This window comes from Martes martes, assembly GCF_963455335.1.
Source record: "Martes martes genome assembly, chromosome: 8".
Taxonomy (NCBI): domain Eukaryota; kingdom Metazoa; phylum Chordata; class Mammalia; order Carnivora; family Mustelidae; genus Martes; species Martes martes.
This window is the reverse complement of record NC_137895.1, coordinates 89,072,000-89,088,619: the sequence shown is the minus strand read 5'-3', so window position 1 is coordinate 89,088,619 and position 16,620 is coordinate 89,072,000. Positions and strand designations below refer to the sequence as shown.

Sequence of the window (16,620 nt, the reverse complement as noted above, 5' to 3'; positions counted from 1 at the left end):
TTTACTAGCTCCAACAAGGAAAACTTACTTTCGAGTTCTGATAGACCCTCAGTTGTGAGCTATGAAAAGCAGACAATGATCAAAGAGGTATGGAGTCTTTATGCTTAGATTCTCAGAAATGTGGTCTTGAAGCTGGGTTAGGGAATGAAAAGTTTAAAGCTTCTGATTCCTAATAGATCTGAAAACAGTTCAGACGCCTTGTCAACTTTCTCGAAAAATTGAAAATGCAGAATCAAGTTGTAAAGGGCAGTGCCTGGGATTACCTGTTCAGAAACTTGTTCACCTAAGGGACATCAGACAGTGAAAATTTCACTTCTAAGCAAGCTCCCAAGTGTAATTCCGAGGCAAATTTAGACCCTTACCCAATGCTGAGCACCTAGGTTCTAGTACTATTCTAGGCACTGGATTTTATAATGGGGAGAAATGCCCCCCTCCCACAGATAAACTGCAGCAGGTTAAGACCATAGAAACAGAACTTAATACCTAACTAAAGCAAAAGGTGGAACAGCTTTGGAGTATGACCTAGGTTCTGTTCCAGAGGTTGCAAAAACTTGCAACAGGTAATCATCCAAAGTTATGGAACTTACCATCAACTTGCATATGTAAAGCATGTAGCGAAATATGCAGAATGGCAGATGCCAAGACCCCATTTTTTTCAACAGCAATGTTTTGCAAACTGGTGGCCTGAGTTGCCATCCTTCTAAACCACGACTGTGAGAGAAACCTGTTCTAGTAACTTCAAGCCGCAAATTAAGATTCTTAAAATCACAGCAATGGAGATTGCATATACATTTACACCTTCCTACCCCTTCTACTATCTGAAAATTGAGGCTGGATCTTCTCTTGGAGATGGGAAAGTTTTAAGCATTTGCTGGGGGATTCAATTACTGCTCCCAAATTTTGGGGTTACTTCTGAGAAACTTGTTCCTCCCCTCCAGGCAGCTTTACCTGGTTCCAGATTTTTTGGAAGCCAGAGATAGCTGGCCAATAAAGGCTTATGGAACAGTTAACAGCTTACTTCTAAGTGGGCCAGCAAGAGCCAGTTTCATTTCACTAAACCATGCTGCTGATGGAATAAATTTTATGTATTAATACATTAGTAGAGGGGCACCTGGGTGGCTCAGTGGGTTAAAGCCTCTGCCTTCAGCTCAGGTCATGATCCCAGGGTCCTGGGATCAAGCCCCACAGCAGGCTTTGTGCTCAGCAGGGAGCCTGCTTCCATCTCTCTCTCTGCCTGCTTGTGATCTCTTTCAAATAAAAAAATAAAATGTTAAAAAAAAATACATTAGTAGAACCACTTGCATTCCACAAAAGGCCAAATAAGTTATCATTTACTTTTTAGTTTGGGGAGAGGTGGGGTGGGGGGAGAACCACTCCCAACAACCTGTTCCCCCCTAATCTCAATTTCAACCTATAATTTAACATGTTTATGTTGTCCCACCTTTCTTAACATACCTATTTTATTTGTCCATTTAGAAGGATCCAAGGAAACATAAGTTAAGGAATGAAAGGGGAAGACTTCCAACTCTGCTAAAAAATTATGATTTACCATTATCATGAAAGGAAAAAAGTGAAACAGAACCAAGTTAAAAGCATTTTATTAAAAAGTCCATTCATAAAACTGAATGATTAATTCAAGCTGCACAGCAGCTAAGAACCCCATGGCAGTGAAAATGAGGGGCACTGGCTCAGATAAAGGTTGTCCTCATTAAGGAAGAATGTTGCTGCAAGAAACAAAGAAAGAAAAAAGTTATGAAGTGTTTACATAGGCACTTGAAAGATTCTGCAATTACTCATTCTGTTTACTGGGAACCCAACTGCTTTAGACATTTTGTGGGCAAAATGTTAGACTATGAGATCCCATTTTTTTTTTTTTTGGTTCTTAGGCAGCTTGTCATTCTCTACTTTGGTAATACCAAGCACTTTTGCTGATCATTAAGTTCATAAAAAGCTTACCTTTTAGCCATAAATTTGGACAGATGAGTTTCTGATTTTTTTTTGTATTTTTTTGTATTTTTTTTTGTTTTGTTTTTTAAAGAGAGTTGATTAGCCTGGAGTAGCAGACTCCTCCCTAGAAAAGTAAACAACCTTTAGAACTAGCTTTTCTGAGACCAAGTCCCAGCTCCGGGTAAATCCCCCCACCCGCCAAAATTAATGGTCCACCCTCCCTCCCACCATGTTTTGGGGAAGATTCTAATACATTACTTTGAGCCATTGTTTTAAGGAAATGGATTAAAGGAAGGCATGAAATAAATCAAAATTAAAGGGCAAAAATATATTGTCATAGTAGAATTAGTGTTTACTTCCTTCATTTGGGAGCCAGGTCTAGGGTGTCAATTTAAAGCAACTGATCTCCAGAAAAACCAAGTTCAGCTTAACTGGACTAGTAGTATTGGCTCAATACATTAAGAAAAATGTAACAGAAAACTGGATTTTAGGTAACACTATATGGATGGAAGTAAAATCTGTTCTTACCTACCAGCATAGCAATAAAACCTTTCTTCCTGGTTCTGACTGCTAGTCCTAAGAGTCAGGTGTGCCTTACTCTTGTCTGCCTCCTTTCTTGCGATGGTCACTGAAACTTCACTCCCTCCTAGCTTTCATGGAGCGTGCCGTGGCCTGCCCCTGGCTTATCTGTACTCCACATACCACAAGTGTCTACTCTCAGCTGTAGAGTGTCTGAGCTCGGAGCCATTCGCGCTATACTTGCTAGCAGTTCCTAGTAGCTGAACATCTCTCCTGGATCTTTACAAGGCATTGTCACGAATCCTGAGGTATCTGCAAACTCCCTCAATAGTTAAAGTTCCACCTGCCATTGCAAACTCAGCCAATATCAAACTCATGGAACTATCAACCATGCTTTCCCACCCACCTCCCCGCCACTCCCCGCCCACCCTCCTCCCCAGACTTCCAAGTAACACACCCACGGGATGGAATACACAGTCCTAGTGATAAACAATTCTCTATGCTACCAGGTACAATGGCACTGAAATTGAGGGTACCAAGGGAGGGCTCAAAAGAACCTATGTAACAAATAACAATGATCGGATATTAAGTAACTGTAAAAGGCTTTAAATAAAAATCATTTTCTATACAATTAACATTTTAGGATGGTTGTGTGATGTACCATATTTAAAGGAAAACTGCAGTTAACATGAATATAATAAGGTTTCTCACCATCTCCATAATTTTGACATCCAAACAGATTTAACAGTATGGTTAATCTATAAACCTCTATTAGGGACCCACCCACCAGAACCAAGTACAACTGCTGTTTTCCTTTAATGTAACCCTGTTTTTGTATTAAAAATAAGATATTCTTACTGGTGCTGGTCAGTTTAAAAAGGTCTCCCAAACACTTCTAATCTGTGGACTTATGGGGTGGCATTAGCCAGCAGCTGGTTTCTATTCTCTGGCAGAGTTTTGAACTTGAATTGTGATAGAAGCATTCAACATTATGAGGGGTAGTGGGTAGGGAAGTCCAAAGCTCTGCCAGTCCCAAATCCATACAGTTGTCATTCCATTCAAGAGAATATTAAATCGTTTATTGATTACACATGATAATGGATGATACACAAGCTTTAATCCCATCTATAATTTTATCTGATACCATAATTCAATTTAGATATATTGCATAGGATGTGCCAACAATCATATTAATAACCAAATAAACTCCAGGACTTTGCTTGGGTGACCTTTTAATGGTGAACTCCAGGTCACAACACATTAACTGTCAGTTCAACTACACCAAGGTTTGTGGAGACAATGGCTTCTGTGCCCAAGCAGGTTGCAAATAAATTTCGAATGGAACCTGGCATCACCCTGAAGGAATTCTAACTTCACACTGTTGGGGTAGTATACCAAGATGGCTTCAGAGTAGACTAACTTTACACAGCACATTTAAAAAAAAGACACATTTATTCAGCGTCATGATCAGACTATTACATTTAGCAATCAACAGCATGGGTGCAAAAAAAAAATCTACATTAAAACCCTTTGTTGGAATGCTTTACACTTTCCACAGAACAGAAACTAAAATAACCTGTTATACAATTAGTCACAAATACAGTCCTCGAGTTTTTTTGCCCATACACATGAGTATTGTCTAAAACATGTCTTCTTTGTAGCAGCTAGGCCCTGCCACCACTGTGCTTGGCTGAGTTCACAAATCTGTTGTAACCTGTAGCTTCCCTGTCACTTCTCTGGCTCTCCTCTCCTGCTAAGCTTTGTTTCCTGTTGAACAATATGGAATAAAGTTGTTAATCTAAACATATTAAGACTCAAGGCTACAATCCAATAGCAAGTTTTGTTTCCCACAAATTTTGCTGATCTGAATATTAACTTAATATCCAAAATTTTACTGCAATTATAATGTTAACTACTTTGCACTGCTCAGCTACATTAGGGTTACTGGGTTATCATTTACAAAAATTAACTTGAAAGATAAAAAGGTGTTTACTTACCTGGCAGTAATTAAAACCTTCTGCCACTGCCGTAGCTGCTGCTGCTGCTGGAACCACCATAGCCACCTAAGAAGAGAGTATGCCCCTGTTAAGTTTTGGAAGTGCCAACAAGATTTTTTATACTGGGGGCAGCAGAAGTCCAGATTTTCCAGAGTTTGAACTCCCTTGACTTTCCCAATTTGGCTACACATACCTATCACTTAAAGTTCCTAAAAGCTTTGAATTGTCAGCATTTCACTATCTATACAAACATTACCTAAAAATTAGTATTTTTTACTAGCACTAGCTACAGATACCTAGCACTTAAACGTTGCATATATACAATACCTTGGTTTCGTGGTTTGGCGAAGTATTGGCCTCCACCACCATAAGGGCCAGAGCTTCTGCCTCCAAAATTGCCTCCTTTCATGGGTCCAAAATTTGAGGATTGATTGTTGTAATTGCCAAAATCATTATAGCTTCCGCCACCTCCAAAGTTGCTTCCTAGGAATGAGAAGAGGGCCTTTATCTGCTACTTGAAGATTGCAGTTGTGAATTCTATTTAGTGCTCAGAGCCAAAAAAGCTGCATGTTCTGCTTGCCTTCCTCCCAAACTCTGATGACCCCAACGTTTGATTATCTGTTTCATCCTTTTCTGGGCAAGGCACTCAGTTGAGTAATCCACTACACTTTAAAAGGTTTACCCAACTTACCATGGGGTTAACAGCACATCGTCCATAGCCTTGAAAACTACTACCCATTGAGGGCACTACAAACAGATGCTGGATATATCAACTAAGTGCCTAAGATCCCAAAGGAGTTGAAATATTAAATCCTGCTAGAAGCTAATCTAATTCTGATTAAAGACACCACTATCCACTTAACCATCTATCTATCTTGGGAGTGAGGCGGCCCCAGCTTAAAGCTAGGAGGAGGTAGCATTAGCAAGCCCATTAAAAAAGAATACCATGCATTGTACCACATAATGCTTTTAAGAGCATCAAATCCCCTTATGGGCGTAAACTCTAAAGGGCTAATCTAGCTGTTGCACCAAGTACTTGGATCACTGGATACCTACCACTACCACCGCCATAGCCGCCTCCGCCTCCTCCGTTGTTATAGCTGTCATAGCTGCCACTCCCGCCATAGCCACTGCCCTGGTTTCCATAACCCTGTCCACCACTTCCATAGCCTCTGCTTCCTCCAGAGTAACCAGGGCCGCCTCCTCCATAACCACCTACAAGAATACAATTCTTCTCAATAAGACAAAAGTATTCAACAATCAAAACCTGTGCAAGTGTAATGCCTAAAAGCTTGCACACAGCATGCTGTTTGTTATCAGAGCTAAGCTTGTCATGCACTAGTTTACTAACCTAGTCTAAAGGTTGCCAAAGAAAACTTCACCTATATAACTCCTTAAAATAAACTTACCATCATTACCAAATCCGTTATAGCCATCCCCACTGCCACCATATCCACCACCACCTCGACTGCCACCAAAGCCACCTGGAAAAAAAATAGAATTTTAAACTACTTTTTGAAGTATATAAATTATACACAATTTATACCCTTAATTTTATACTCAAGATTTAACCTTCTGGTTAGTTGAGAAGCCAGAACTACACTTGGGTAAAATTTAGCTTTAAGGATAACTGAACTACAAGGCTCACTATTAATTCTTAGTGGTAAACTATAACCACACATACCTCGACCACTGAAGTTTCCTCCACGACCAAAGTTGTCATTCCCACCAAAACCACCTCCACGACCACCACCAAAGTTTCCAGAACCACTTCGACCTTTAAAGACAAGTTTTAAAGGTTAAATCATACAGATTATAATTACTTAGCTATCTGTAAGGATTATTAAATAAACCCACCTCTTTGGCTGGATGAAGCACTAGCCATCTCTTGCTTAGAGAGCGCTTTCCTTACTTCACAGTTGTGGCCATTCACAGTATGGTATTTTTGAACTAAAAAATTACCAAGAGAACACGATCTCAGGGCTTAGAACAGAACACGGACTTCAGAACCCCTAGCAAAGAGCATGCCCCTGATACTTACTGACAATCTTGTCTACAGAATCATGGTCATCAAATGTTACAAAAGCAAAACCCCTCTTTTTGCCACTGCCTCGGTCAGTCATGATCTCAATCACTTCGATTTTCCCATACTGTTCGAAATAATCTCTTAGATGATGTTCTTCAGTGTCTTCTTTAATGCCACCAACAAAAATCTTTTTCACAGTTAAGTGGGCACCAGGTCTTTGAGAATCCTAATATGAAAAACCCCAATTAAGTTTCTTGTATCAGCAAAGGTATCCTTAATAAAGTTCAGTAAAGTGTGTTAAGAACCCCAAATGGGAAGTCCACTTAATGACACATTTCTAAATCGTCAGAGGCAGGAAAAAGTATCACTCACTTCTCTTGAGACAGCCCTCTTTGGTTCCACAACTCTTCCATCCACCTTGTGTGGCCTTGCATTCATGGCTGCATCCACCTCCTCCACAGTGGCGTATGTGACAAACCCAAAGCCTCTGGAGCGCTTGGTGTTTGGATCTCTCATTACCTGAAATATTAACTCATTAAATACACAGTAAAACCCCAGAACCTCTGGTCATTTCTACCCTGGGTAACGTAATAAATTCTTTCAGCCCTTTATGCAAAGTCCTCCAGTTTCCCACTACCCATCTAATATCAATTAACTAGTACCTTCTAATTAGGTAAAACCACACCTTCCCTTGCCAAATTATTTTCAACCACAATCCTATTAACAATCTTCATAAGCACAGTAATTACAACAAAATAATCCAAGTAAACGGACTAGTTCTACTGGCCTTTTGTCTCTCCCAAGTCTTACCACACAGTCCGTAAGTGTTCCCCATTGCTCAAAATGGCTCCTCAGACTCTCATCGGTTGTTTCAAAGCTCAGACCTCCGATGAAGAGCTTCCGCAGCTGTTCAGGCTCTTTGGGAGACTAGCAGCAGGGGAAAAACTCGTTACATGTGGGCTATAACGCCAGACACCTTTCAGTTAGGAACTGCCAAACTAGGCAGCAACGTTACGTAGCCCTTATTGTTCCTTCGGGTCACAGCAAGCCACGTGCTTCTCCCCATTAGGGGAGACGTATGTTGGGGGCTGGGAACCACGAGCGCATGCGTCCCCACTGTCCCTCCGACGCACGCGCAACAAAAGGACTGGGCTAGAAAAATACATAACCAGCAGGGAACTATAGCTGTTCTTTAGGAAACTCGTCCCCTGTGACGAGGGAAAACAAAACCAATCGAATGTGCCTAACTGTTTTGCCAGGAGGGGCAAGCCTGGCGTGATAACCAAGTGTTGCAGGACGGCGGCCTCATGGCGACGACGAGGACAAAATGGCGACCTGAACTTTGGGAGGGGTAGGCCCTGGCAGAAACCGAAGAACTGCCGAATGAGCTGGCGCAAGCAACCCAACGAGGCCGCATCCTACCGAACTCAGGAAGGAGCGAGGAAGAAAATGAGATTGGAGACAGCGTGTTACTCACCTCTGACTTAGACATGACGGCGGTGGGAGGGGAGACTTTAACGATGCTTACTCGGCGGCGTCCACGGGCAGAAAGGAGTAATCTAACGAACGTATCTGCCAGCCTACCTTCGGCCTCGCTTTTTTATCCCGCCTCCTCGCTTTAGGCATTGGTAGACTCCGCCCCCGAGTATCTCTGATTGGATATTTGCAATAGCTTCCCCCTGCTATTGGTCTGTAGTCCCGCATTGCTGTATAACGTCATCCGTTTGGGCGTTCTATGTAGTCTCCACCCCTGAGGGGCCATTGGTTCCCGAGTAATATTAGCCTTAACTAGTGTGATTGGCTCGCCAACCAATCATTCATATTTGAATATACCTAAAATATTTAAATAAATTTTTAATCTTTCAAGGCCCGAAATTACGTTCAACTCACTTGACAAAGCACGGTTAATACTGTGTATTAGGAAAGAAGTTATCAGGTGACTTTTTTTTTTTCTTGCAACGACCGCCTGCTGAGCGCATGTGTAGTAAAATGGCGAGTTTACGCAGGCGCATTAAGAAGTTCCGTTTGGCGCTTGGAGCACGTGAAATGGCGGGCGGGAGACGGCGGCGAATCTACAGCGCCTGCGTAGTGGCGGGAGTTGTGCCTCGTTTTGCGCAGGCGTCATGGGCGGAGAAAGGGTCCAGTCCCAGGATTGGTCGCGCAGGCGCAAGGAAGGATCCGTTTTGGCGGGCGGTTGGCGTTGCGCAGAAGGCGGCGGCCGTGGTGTCTTGTGGTCCGGCCTCACCACAGAGGAACAGGGAAGACATTAGCGTGAGTGATCGGTCTCGATCCCGGGTAAGTGGCGGATAGTCTTGCCTACCCATACTAGGTCTTGAACTGACTCCAATTGGGCCCGTTATTGTGTGAAATGAATGGACCGCGGGGTGGGGGCTAGTGAAGGGGGAGCGGTGGGTTCGGCCAACCAATGGAAGAACAGGGGCGGGATGTTTTATTCCTGTAAGTTCTGTGGAGCTTTGCAGCCGGAGAGTTTGACTGGCTTGTGTATGGGCCAATTGGCTCTACTTTTAGCTGCCGACTGATCGGTCCTTGGGCCATCGGAATGTGGGAGGCGGGTTTTCCGCTCCTGAGCAGCGTCCCCCTAAGCCAATGAGCACGGAGCGCGCGGTAGGTTGGGCTCCTCCAAGAGGCAGCGGGTTGACTCCAATGGGGAGTGCAGGAGTCGGGCGGCTAAATGGATGGACCAAATTTGGAGCCAGTAGGCGGATACCCTACGGAAAGCGCTCGGGTAGGTCGTCCAATCAGCGGTCTAGAAGAGGAAGGTCTTCAATTTGGGGTTGTGACGAGGATTCAATGTCTGTGATGGCGCGGCGGGCACATATTTTATTCACAATGACTTCTCTAACGAAGTCTTTAGGCTTCCATCCCACATACCTTTCTGGTAGGGAAACTATAAGTTTGCTCCTGTGTTGCTTCGAATTTGGCACCCCCCCCCCCACCATATCGTTACTTCTCACCACTTAACACTTTTTAGGTTTTTTTTTTTAATTAGTATATAATGTATTTGTTTCAGGGGTACAGGTGTGTGACTCATCAGTCCTAAACAATTCACAGCACTCGCCATAGCACATATCCTCCCCCATTGTCCATCACCCAGCCACCCCATCTCTCCCCTCAGTTTGTTGGTTTTGAGAGGGGCAGGATAGGTCTTTGGGAACTCACTTCTTTAGGACGACTGACTTGCAATGTTAGAACCAATAGGATAAATTTCTAGTGTCGTGGAAAGGCGCCCAAGAAAAATCTACATAATGATGCATGTTTCTACGGACAAATGGATATTTGTAAATCCATAGAAAAAGTTTTGGAAGACTACACACTAAAGTGTGTTATCTTTAGGGAGAGACTGAGATCTAGGCAGGTTGGATCTCTAATGTTTAAGTCTTTCAGGGGTTGTAATTTGCGACTAAAAATGAAAAAGTCAGTTTTTGTGTTTCCAGTCATAATCACCTGCTTCTCATCTTCTCTTTTATCCTTACACCTGGAGAAGGTGCTGTTTTTCCTTAAGAACTAAGGTGATCCTCCGGATAAAAATACAAATTTTAAAAAGATTATTTTTTTGTGTGTATTTAGTACCTGCTAGGGAGACATTGTGCAAAGGACTTTATGAGCATTATCCGTGTCTCAATGCTTTTATCTTAGTCTCTTCTTTGAGGAACTTTCCCCCTATTTATGTCTTTCTTTACACCGTTAAAGAGTTTCTAAGCCTTCTTTCTCCCCTTCCTTTGAAGATGCCTGAATTTTGATAAGTTGCTTAACAAGGGTGGTATTTAGGGTGTTAGAGACAGGAGGAGTCAGCCATCACCTGGATTATTCCATTGCCTTGATTATATTTCCTTCAAAGTGTTTTACAGGCATTGTAATCACCTGTTGGTAACAACCATTGAGCTGATTTGAAGATGTTTTGTAAAAATAAGGAAGTTTTCATTACATGATGGTTTTATCAGAATCTAAATTGCTCTCTTGTTCACTGACTTAAGGTTAATAGAAAAATGTTTAAATACTGTAAGTTCAACTATATATGAAGTACACTTCTGATTACAGACCTTTGTGACATTGTACAAAAGAAAGTTAATTTCAGTTGCTCTTAAAATGAACAGAGGAGAGATTTCTGTGATCTCTGACACTTGCAAGAGGACAAATTAGTTTCGTATCGTTAAAAACTGTTTGTAGGTATGCTAGTAATGCAGCTGCTTCTGCTGAGTTTATAAGAACTAAGGGACTCTATAGATTAAGGTTATTTGTCCCTAATTTATTTAGGTTCAAAAGGAATACAATCTTGATCTATAGGGTTTCTTCAGCACTATTGATGTTTTGAGCTAATAAATGCCTCTCACCTCTTCTCTCACCCCCATTTGTAACTTATCAGAATGTCTCCACACATTGCCAGATGCCCTCGGGGTGTCAGTGGTGGTGGTGCAAAATCACTGGAAAACTATTGATTTAGGGGCGCTTGGCTGGCTTGATCGGAGGAGCATGTGACTCTTGATCTTGGGGTGGTGACTTCAAGCCTCACGTTGGGTGTAGAGATTACTAAAAAAAATAAACTAAAAAAAAAAAATAGAGAAGAAAACCATTGATTTAAAGTGACAGATGCTGGGGGTGCCTGCCATGGCTCAGCGGAGGAACATGTGATTCTTGATCTCAGGGTCATAGGTTTAAGGCCCACATTGGGTGTAGAAATTACTTAGATAAACTTATAAAAATAAATAAGTAACATGATAGATGCTGGAGTTGATTATCTTGTCAAAATCTTTTATTTTAGGGGCGCCTGGGTGGCTCAGTGGGTTAAAGCCTCTGCCTTCGGCTCAGGTCATGATCCCAGGGTTCTGGGATCGAGCCCCGCATCGGGCTCTCTGCTCAGCGGGGAGCCTGCTTCCTCCTCTCTCTCTGCCTGCCTTTCTGTGATCTCCATCTGTCAAATAAGTAAATAAAATCTTAAAAAAAATTATTAAAAAAATTATAAGAATCTTTTATTTTAGTAATTGGAAATTGGAGGGAGAAGATGGGTGAAGTGTCTAGGAAGTAACCTTTGATAAATGGATCACTAAATCCTAACGGTTATCTCTTCAGAAGTAGAGAGATCATCACTCCATTGGATAAAAGGAGAATTTAAGTTTTTTTTTTAAATTTTATTTATTTATTTCCCAGAGAGAAAGAGATCACAAGTAGGCAGAGAGGCAGGCAGAGAGAGAGGGGAGGAAGCAGGCTCCCCGCTGAGCAGGGAGCCCGATGCGGGGCTCGATCCCAGGATGCTGGGATCATGACCTGAGCTGAAGGCAGAGACTTTAACCCACTGAGCTACCCAGGCGCCCCAGAATTTAAGTTTTTACCATTTCTTGCACTCTAAACACGATTGCATCCTGTGTTTGTTTGGCTGCCTAAAATAATGGCAAATATGTTTTGGACAGAGGTGGACTTTGCATTAGATGCTTATTAGATTTTCGCCTGCTTTAAGCCTTTCCTTTGCTGGAATTCTTTTGGATAAGTGTGTCTCAGACTTTTGATCTTGACCCTTGCTAAGATAGACATTTACATTGACCCTGTACGCATATGGAAACAAGTTTCACTATATGAATATATGTGCAAAGCAGTCTGGTACTTTCTCATCTGCAGTACGCTTTCATTTTCTTAAAAATGCAGGTCGGTTTTTGGTGGTTTCATGGCTGTGTTTAGACCACAGATGGGGGAAAAAAGAAAACCGATCTGAAGAATAGGTAAATCATGTTGTCTTAGAGTACTCTGAATGGATTCCACCCATCTCTAGCCCCAGCTCCTTGGATTTATAAACAAATTAACCATGACCCTTTATTTGATTATTTTAATTTGAAAGATTTCAAGATTTCAACATAAGCTTCTTGCTTTACTATGGTGTACAAGTACACATTGCTTTTTTGTGAATTCTCTTACAGTGTTAGAGTTAATAGGTCTGATGAACATTTCTCTCTGGTAGGGAAATTTTAGTGGGTAATTTTTCATTGATATTCTGAGACTATCACATTGAAAACTTTTTTTTTTCTCCCCTTAAGACTTACTTTATTTGAGGGGTGCCTGAGTGACTCAGTGGGTTAATAAGCCTCTGCCTTCGTCTCAGGTCATGATCTCGGGGTCCTGGGATGGAGCCCAGGATTGAGCCCTGCATCGGGCTCTCTGCTCAGCAGGGAGCCTGCTTCCCCTCCCCCCCAGCCTGCCTCCCTGCCTGCTTGTGATCTCTTTCTCTCTGTGAAATAAATAAATAAAATCTTAAAAAGAAAAAAAAGATTTACTTTATTTGAGAGAGAGAGGGAACATGTGCACGCTTGTGTGCAGGAGCCAGGGGCTGGCAGGGGCAGAGAGTGGGAGAGGGAGAGAATTCTCAGAGCCAGATGCGGGGCTCAATCCCGGGAGCCTGAGATCATGACCTGAGCCAAAATCAGGAGTCGAATGCTTAACTGACTGAGCTACCCAGGTACGTTGAAAATCTTAAGTTTGGACTGACTTTTTGCCTTTGGAGACCTGGTTTGGTTCATTTATACTGGTCTGTTAACAAGACAAGATGTTTAACCTGTGTTACAAAATTAAATTTCAAGTGCTTGTGCTTACAACTTAAGGATTTATTTTATTATTGCTGGGACACCTAGGTGGCTCAGATGGGTAGGCGTCTGCCTTCAGCTCACGTCGTGATCCTGGGGTCCTGGGATTGAGCCTCACATCAGGCTCCCTGCTCAGCAGGGAGTCTACTTTCCCCTCTTCCTTCCTCTCTCCCCTGCTCATGTTCTCTCTCTCTCTCTCAAATGAATAAGTAAAGTCTTTTTTTTAAAAAAAGGATATATTATTACTGCCAAACCTAAAAGGATTAGCGTTTACTAAAAGGGAACATAACACATCTTCACTGGTCTGTCTGAAAACCAATAAGTAGACAGCTATCTGGATAGTAGGTGAGCAGGATAATGGTTGGGGCAAAAAGGAAAAAGAGAACATTACTCTGCAGTGGCTGGATTTTTATATGTCTGGGAAAGTTTTGGTAGGTTTGTTTTTTTTTTAAGATTTTATTTATTTATTTGACAGACAGAGATCACAAGTAGGCATAGAGGCAGGCAGAGAGAGAGGAAGGGAAGCAGGCTCCCTGCTGAGCAGAGAGCCCGATGTGGGGCTCCATCCCACGACCCCGGGATCATGACCCGAGCCCAAGGCAGGGGTTTTAACCCACTGAGCCACCCAGGCGCCCCAGTTTTGGTAGTTTTCAGAGCCCTTGTTAGTAGCTCTAGAAAAGAGAAAGGTATCCAGGGTACAGAGGTTTCTGAGGAAGATTAGTAATTTTTATTTAGGTATTTTATTTAACTACATAGCATGATTTACATGTCTTACTGGAATAGCACATTTAACAATCCTTGGTAAAGCATTTTTTCCTTTTCTTGTTCTTTTGCTTTGTCTATTTTTTTTTAAAGATTTATTTTATTTTATTATTTATTTGACAGACAGAAATCACAAGTAGGCAGAGAGGCAGGCAGAGAGGGGTGGGGGAAGCAGGCTCCCCGCTGAGCAGAGAGCCTGATGTGAGGCTCTATCCCAGGACCCTGGGATCATGACCTGAGCCGAAGGCAGAGGCTTTAACCCACTGAGCCACCCAGGCACCCCTTGCTTCGTCTATTTTTATTTTCATTTACCTTACGTGAAATTGGATTAAAGCTGTGTGCTGTGGATATTGATTTTAAAAGTAGTAGATTACAGGGGCTCCTGGGTGGCTCAGTCAGTTAAGCGGCTGCCTTTGGCGCAGGTCATGATCCCAGTCTCCTGGGATCGAGCCCCACATTGGGCTCCTTACTGAGTCGGGAGCCTGCTTCTCCTTTGCCTGCCATTACCCCTGCTTGTACTTGCTGTCTCCCTCTCTCTCTCCCTTCTTCTCCCTCTCTCTCCCTCTGTCAAATAAATAAATAAAAATCTTAAAAAAAAAATAGAAGTAGTAAATTACAATGTGAGATACCACTTGTAACTGACTCAGTGTGGCTGCTATTTACACATTATTATTCGTGAACTTGAATTCTGAGCAATTATCTTTTTTCTCTGACATAAACTTTGATTTTCCTTTCCTCCTTATAAAGGATGCCTTTTAGCTGATCATTGTACTAATGGGAAAGAGTCCAGGTCATCCTGAGAAGAGTTGGCTTGTGCAGAGTCCAAGATACAGCTTTGTTGAATTTCTGTAAGCTACTCGAAGCCACATATTCATTTCTGATGACAACTTTACACTTGTGTTGGCAGAACACCCACAGTGACAACTGGTGCCTATGTTTAGTCTGTCCAGGAGCTCTATCAGCTAACATGTTTGGGGAAAAACCTACACTGTTCTTGTTAGCAGCTATGTAAATATTAGACCTTGCGGAGTTTGTCTTCCTGGATCTGCCAGTATTTTGTGGGGTAAGTTACATTCTCTGATTGCCTCAGTTTACCCTTTGAAATGAGGGATTTAAGGTTTTAGGCATTCTTTGGGTTACTTGAAGTACAATTCTTTTTGGATCAGTAATTGGGTTTATATATATCCAGTTTATGATTTTTAAAAAATTTTATGTCCTCTGTGTAATAGTCTCCTGTGGCTGCTAGCCCAAATTACCGCAAACTTAGTAGTTTCAAACAACAGGTATTTATATTTAAAATTTTGGAGGTCAGAAGTCTATAATAAAGGTGTTGAGCCCCCTCTGGAGGCCCTAGAGTAGAGTCCCTTCCTTGCCTCTTCCAGCTTCTGGTGGCTGTCAGTCTCACCTCTCCCTGCTTTCTCTTTACTTCTTTGTCTTCTCTGTATCTCTGCCTGTCACAAGAATGGATGTGATTGTGTTTAAGAGCCAACTAGATACTCTAGGATAAGTTTTTTTTTTTTAATTTGATATTGCAAAACATCTTTAATGTTTTAATAAATATACATTAATTGTGCATATGCAAATTTGTTTTTTGATGTTTAGGTACTTATTTCTTTATAATTCCTCTAGGATAAATTTTTCCTTTCACATCTTTTGCCATATAAAGTAATGTTCATTATTTCAAGAGATTAGGACTTGGTTATCTTTTGGGGAGGCACTATTCAGACCACTACACCCTAGTTCTCTAACCCTTATCCATAAATTTTACCTAGTTCACAAAATAAAAAGTTACAGGGCACCTGGCTGGCTTAGTCAGTCAGTTAGACTGCCGACTCTTGGTTTCCAGGATCTTGGGTCTTGAGATGGAGTCCCGAGTGGGAATCTGTTTCAGATTCTCTCCCTCTAGCTCATGTCCACTTGTGCACATGTGCTCACTTTCTGTCTCGTCAATAAGTAAAATCTTCTAAAATAAGAAAAAAGTTCTTTAAGTGATTTGTCTTTTTGGTTTCAAGAAAAAATTATTTTTAAAAGATTTTTTTTAAAGGTTTTTTTTAATTTATTTATTTGACAGACAGAGATCACAAGTAGGCAGAGAGGCAGACAGAGAGAGAGGAGGGAGCAGGCTCCCTGCTGAGCAGAGAACCTGACGCGGGGCTCGATCCCAGGACCCTGGGATCATGACCTGAGCCGAAGGCAGAGGCTTTAACCCACTGAGCCACCCAGGCGCCCCGATTTTTAAAAGATTTTATTTATTTGACAGAGATCACAAGTAGGCAGAGAAACAGGTGGGGGGGGGAAGCAGGCTCCCTGCTGAGCAGAGAGCCCGATGTGGGGCTCCATTCCAGGACCCTGGGATCATGATCTGAGCTGAAGGCAGAGGCTTTAACCCACTGAGCCACCCAGGCGCCCCAAGAAAAAATTATTTTTAAAGATTTTATTTTACTTACTTCACTAGCGCATACACAAGCAGGGGTTAGTGGCAGAGGGAGAGGGAGAAGCAGGCTGGAGCTGGATGTGGGGCGTGATCCCATGACCCCAGGATCAAGACCTGAGCCAAAGACATGATTGAGCCACACACGCACCCCAAGAAAAACTTACTTATTTATTTTTGAGAGAGAAGAGGGGGAAGGAGGAGAGAGAATCTTAAGCAGTTACATACCCATCGTGGAACCTGACCCTGGGCTCTATCTCACTACCCTGAGATCATGACCTGAGCTGAAATCAAGAGTTGGACACTTAACCAACTGAGTCACCTAGGTGCCCCAAGAAAAAGTTATTTGAA

The 16,620-nt window shown here is 42.2% G+C and overlaps 2 protein-coding genes across 7 annotated transcripts in view; one reads left to right on the top strand and one right to left on the bottom strand.

Moving 5' to 3' along the window:
• Positions 1 to 1,581: 1,581 nt before the first annotated feature.
• On the bottom strand, positions 1,582 to 8,077 carry HNRNPA1 (heterogeneous nuclear ribonucleoprotein A1). 4 transcript variants are annotated; one of them, XR_013967233.1, is made up of 12 exons: positions 7,967 to 8,077; positions 7,300 to 7,416; positions 6,862 to 7,008; positions 6,505 to 6,715; positions 6,321 to 6,413; positions 6,148 to 6,240; positions 5,873 to 5,947; positions 5,520 to 5,678; positions 4,791 to 4,946; positions 4,464 to 4,529; positions 1,957 to 2,071; positions 1,582 to 1,724 (listed from the first exon to the last, which is right to left on the bottom strand). XR_013967233.1 is itself a non-coding variant. In XM_080810458.1 (11 exons), the coding sequence occupies exons 1-10, from the start codon at positions 7,979 to 7,981 to the stop codon at positions 4,474 to 4,476; spliced, it is 1,122 nt and encodes a 373-aa protein (XP_080666584.1). In that variant the 5' UTR covers positions 7,982 to 8,064; the 3' UTR covers positions 3,519 to 4,233; positions 4,464 to 4,473. The 4 variants fall into 4 exon arrangements, 2 of the variants coding, with proteins under 2 accessions (XP_080666584.1, XP_080666585.1); XR_013967234.1 differs by lacking the exon at positions 5,520 to 5,678 and having other exon boundaries at positions 7,967 to 8,064; XM_080810458.1 differs by lacking the exons at positions 1,582 to 1,724; positions 1,957 to 2,071 and adding an exon at positions 3,519 to 4,233 and having other exon boundaries at positions 7,967 to 8,064.
• A 445-nt stretch (positions 8,078 to 8,522) lies between these two features.
• CBX5 (chromobox 5) overlaps positions 8,523 to 16,620 on the top strand; it is a 31,081-nt gene continuing 22,983 nt past the window's right edge. Inside the window, exons 1-2 of one of the 3 annotated variants that reach the window (XM_080811900.1) lie at positions 8,675 to 8,784; positions 14,746 to 14,901. Coding sequence is in view for 2 of the 3 variants with exons in the window: in XM_080811898.1 (XP_080668024.1) it covers positions 8,536 to 8,784 (249 nt within the window). In the remaining variant the exon portion in view is untranslated. Of the gene's footprint in view, positions 8,785 to 8,965; positions 9,236 to 14,745; positions 14,902 to 16,620 lie in introns of those variants that run through there. The other 2 variants (XM_080811898.1, XM_080811899.1) reach the window with 2 other exon arrangements.

Coding starts and splice junctions, on each gene's coding strand:
- HNRNPA1 (XM_080810458.1), bottom strand. Junction 7,009..7,299: donor GAACACTTACGGACTGTGTG/GTAAGACTTGGG, acceptor TTAATATTTCAG/GTAATGAGAGATCCAAACAC. Junction 6,716..6,861: donor AGAGGGCTGTCTCAAGAGAA/GTGAGTGATACT, acceptor TTTTCATATTAG/GATTCTCAAAGACCTGGTGC.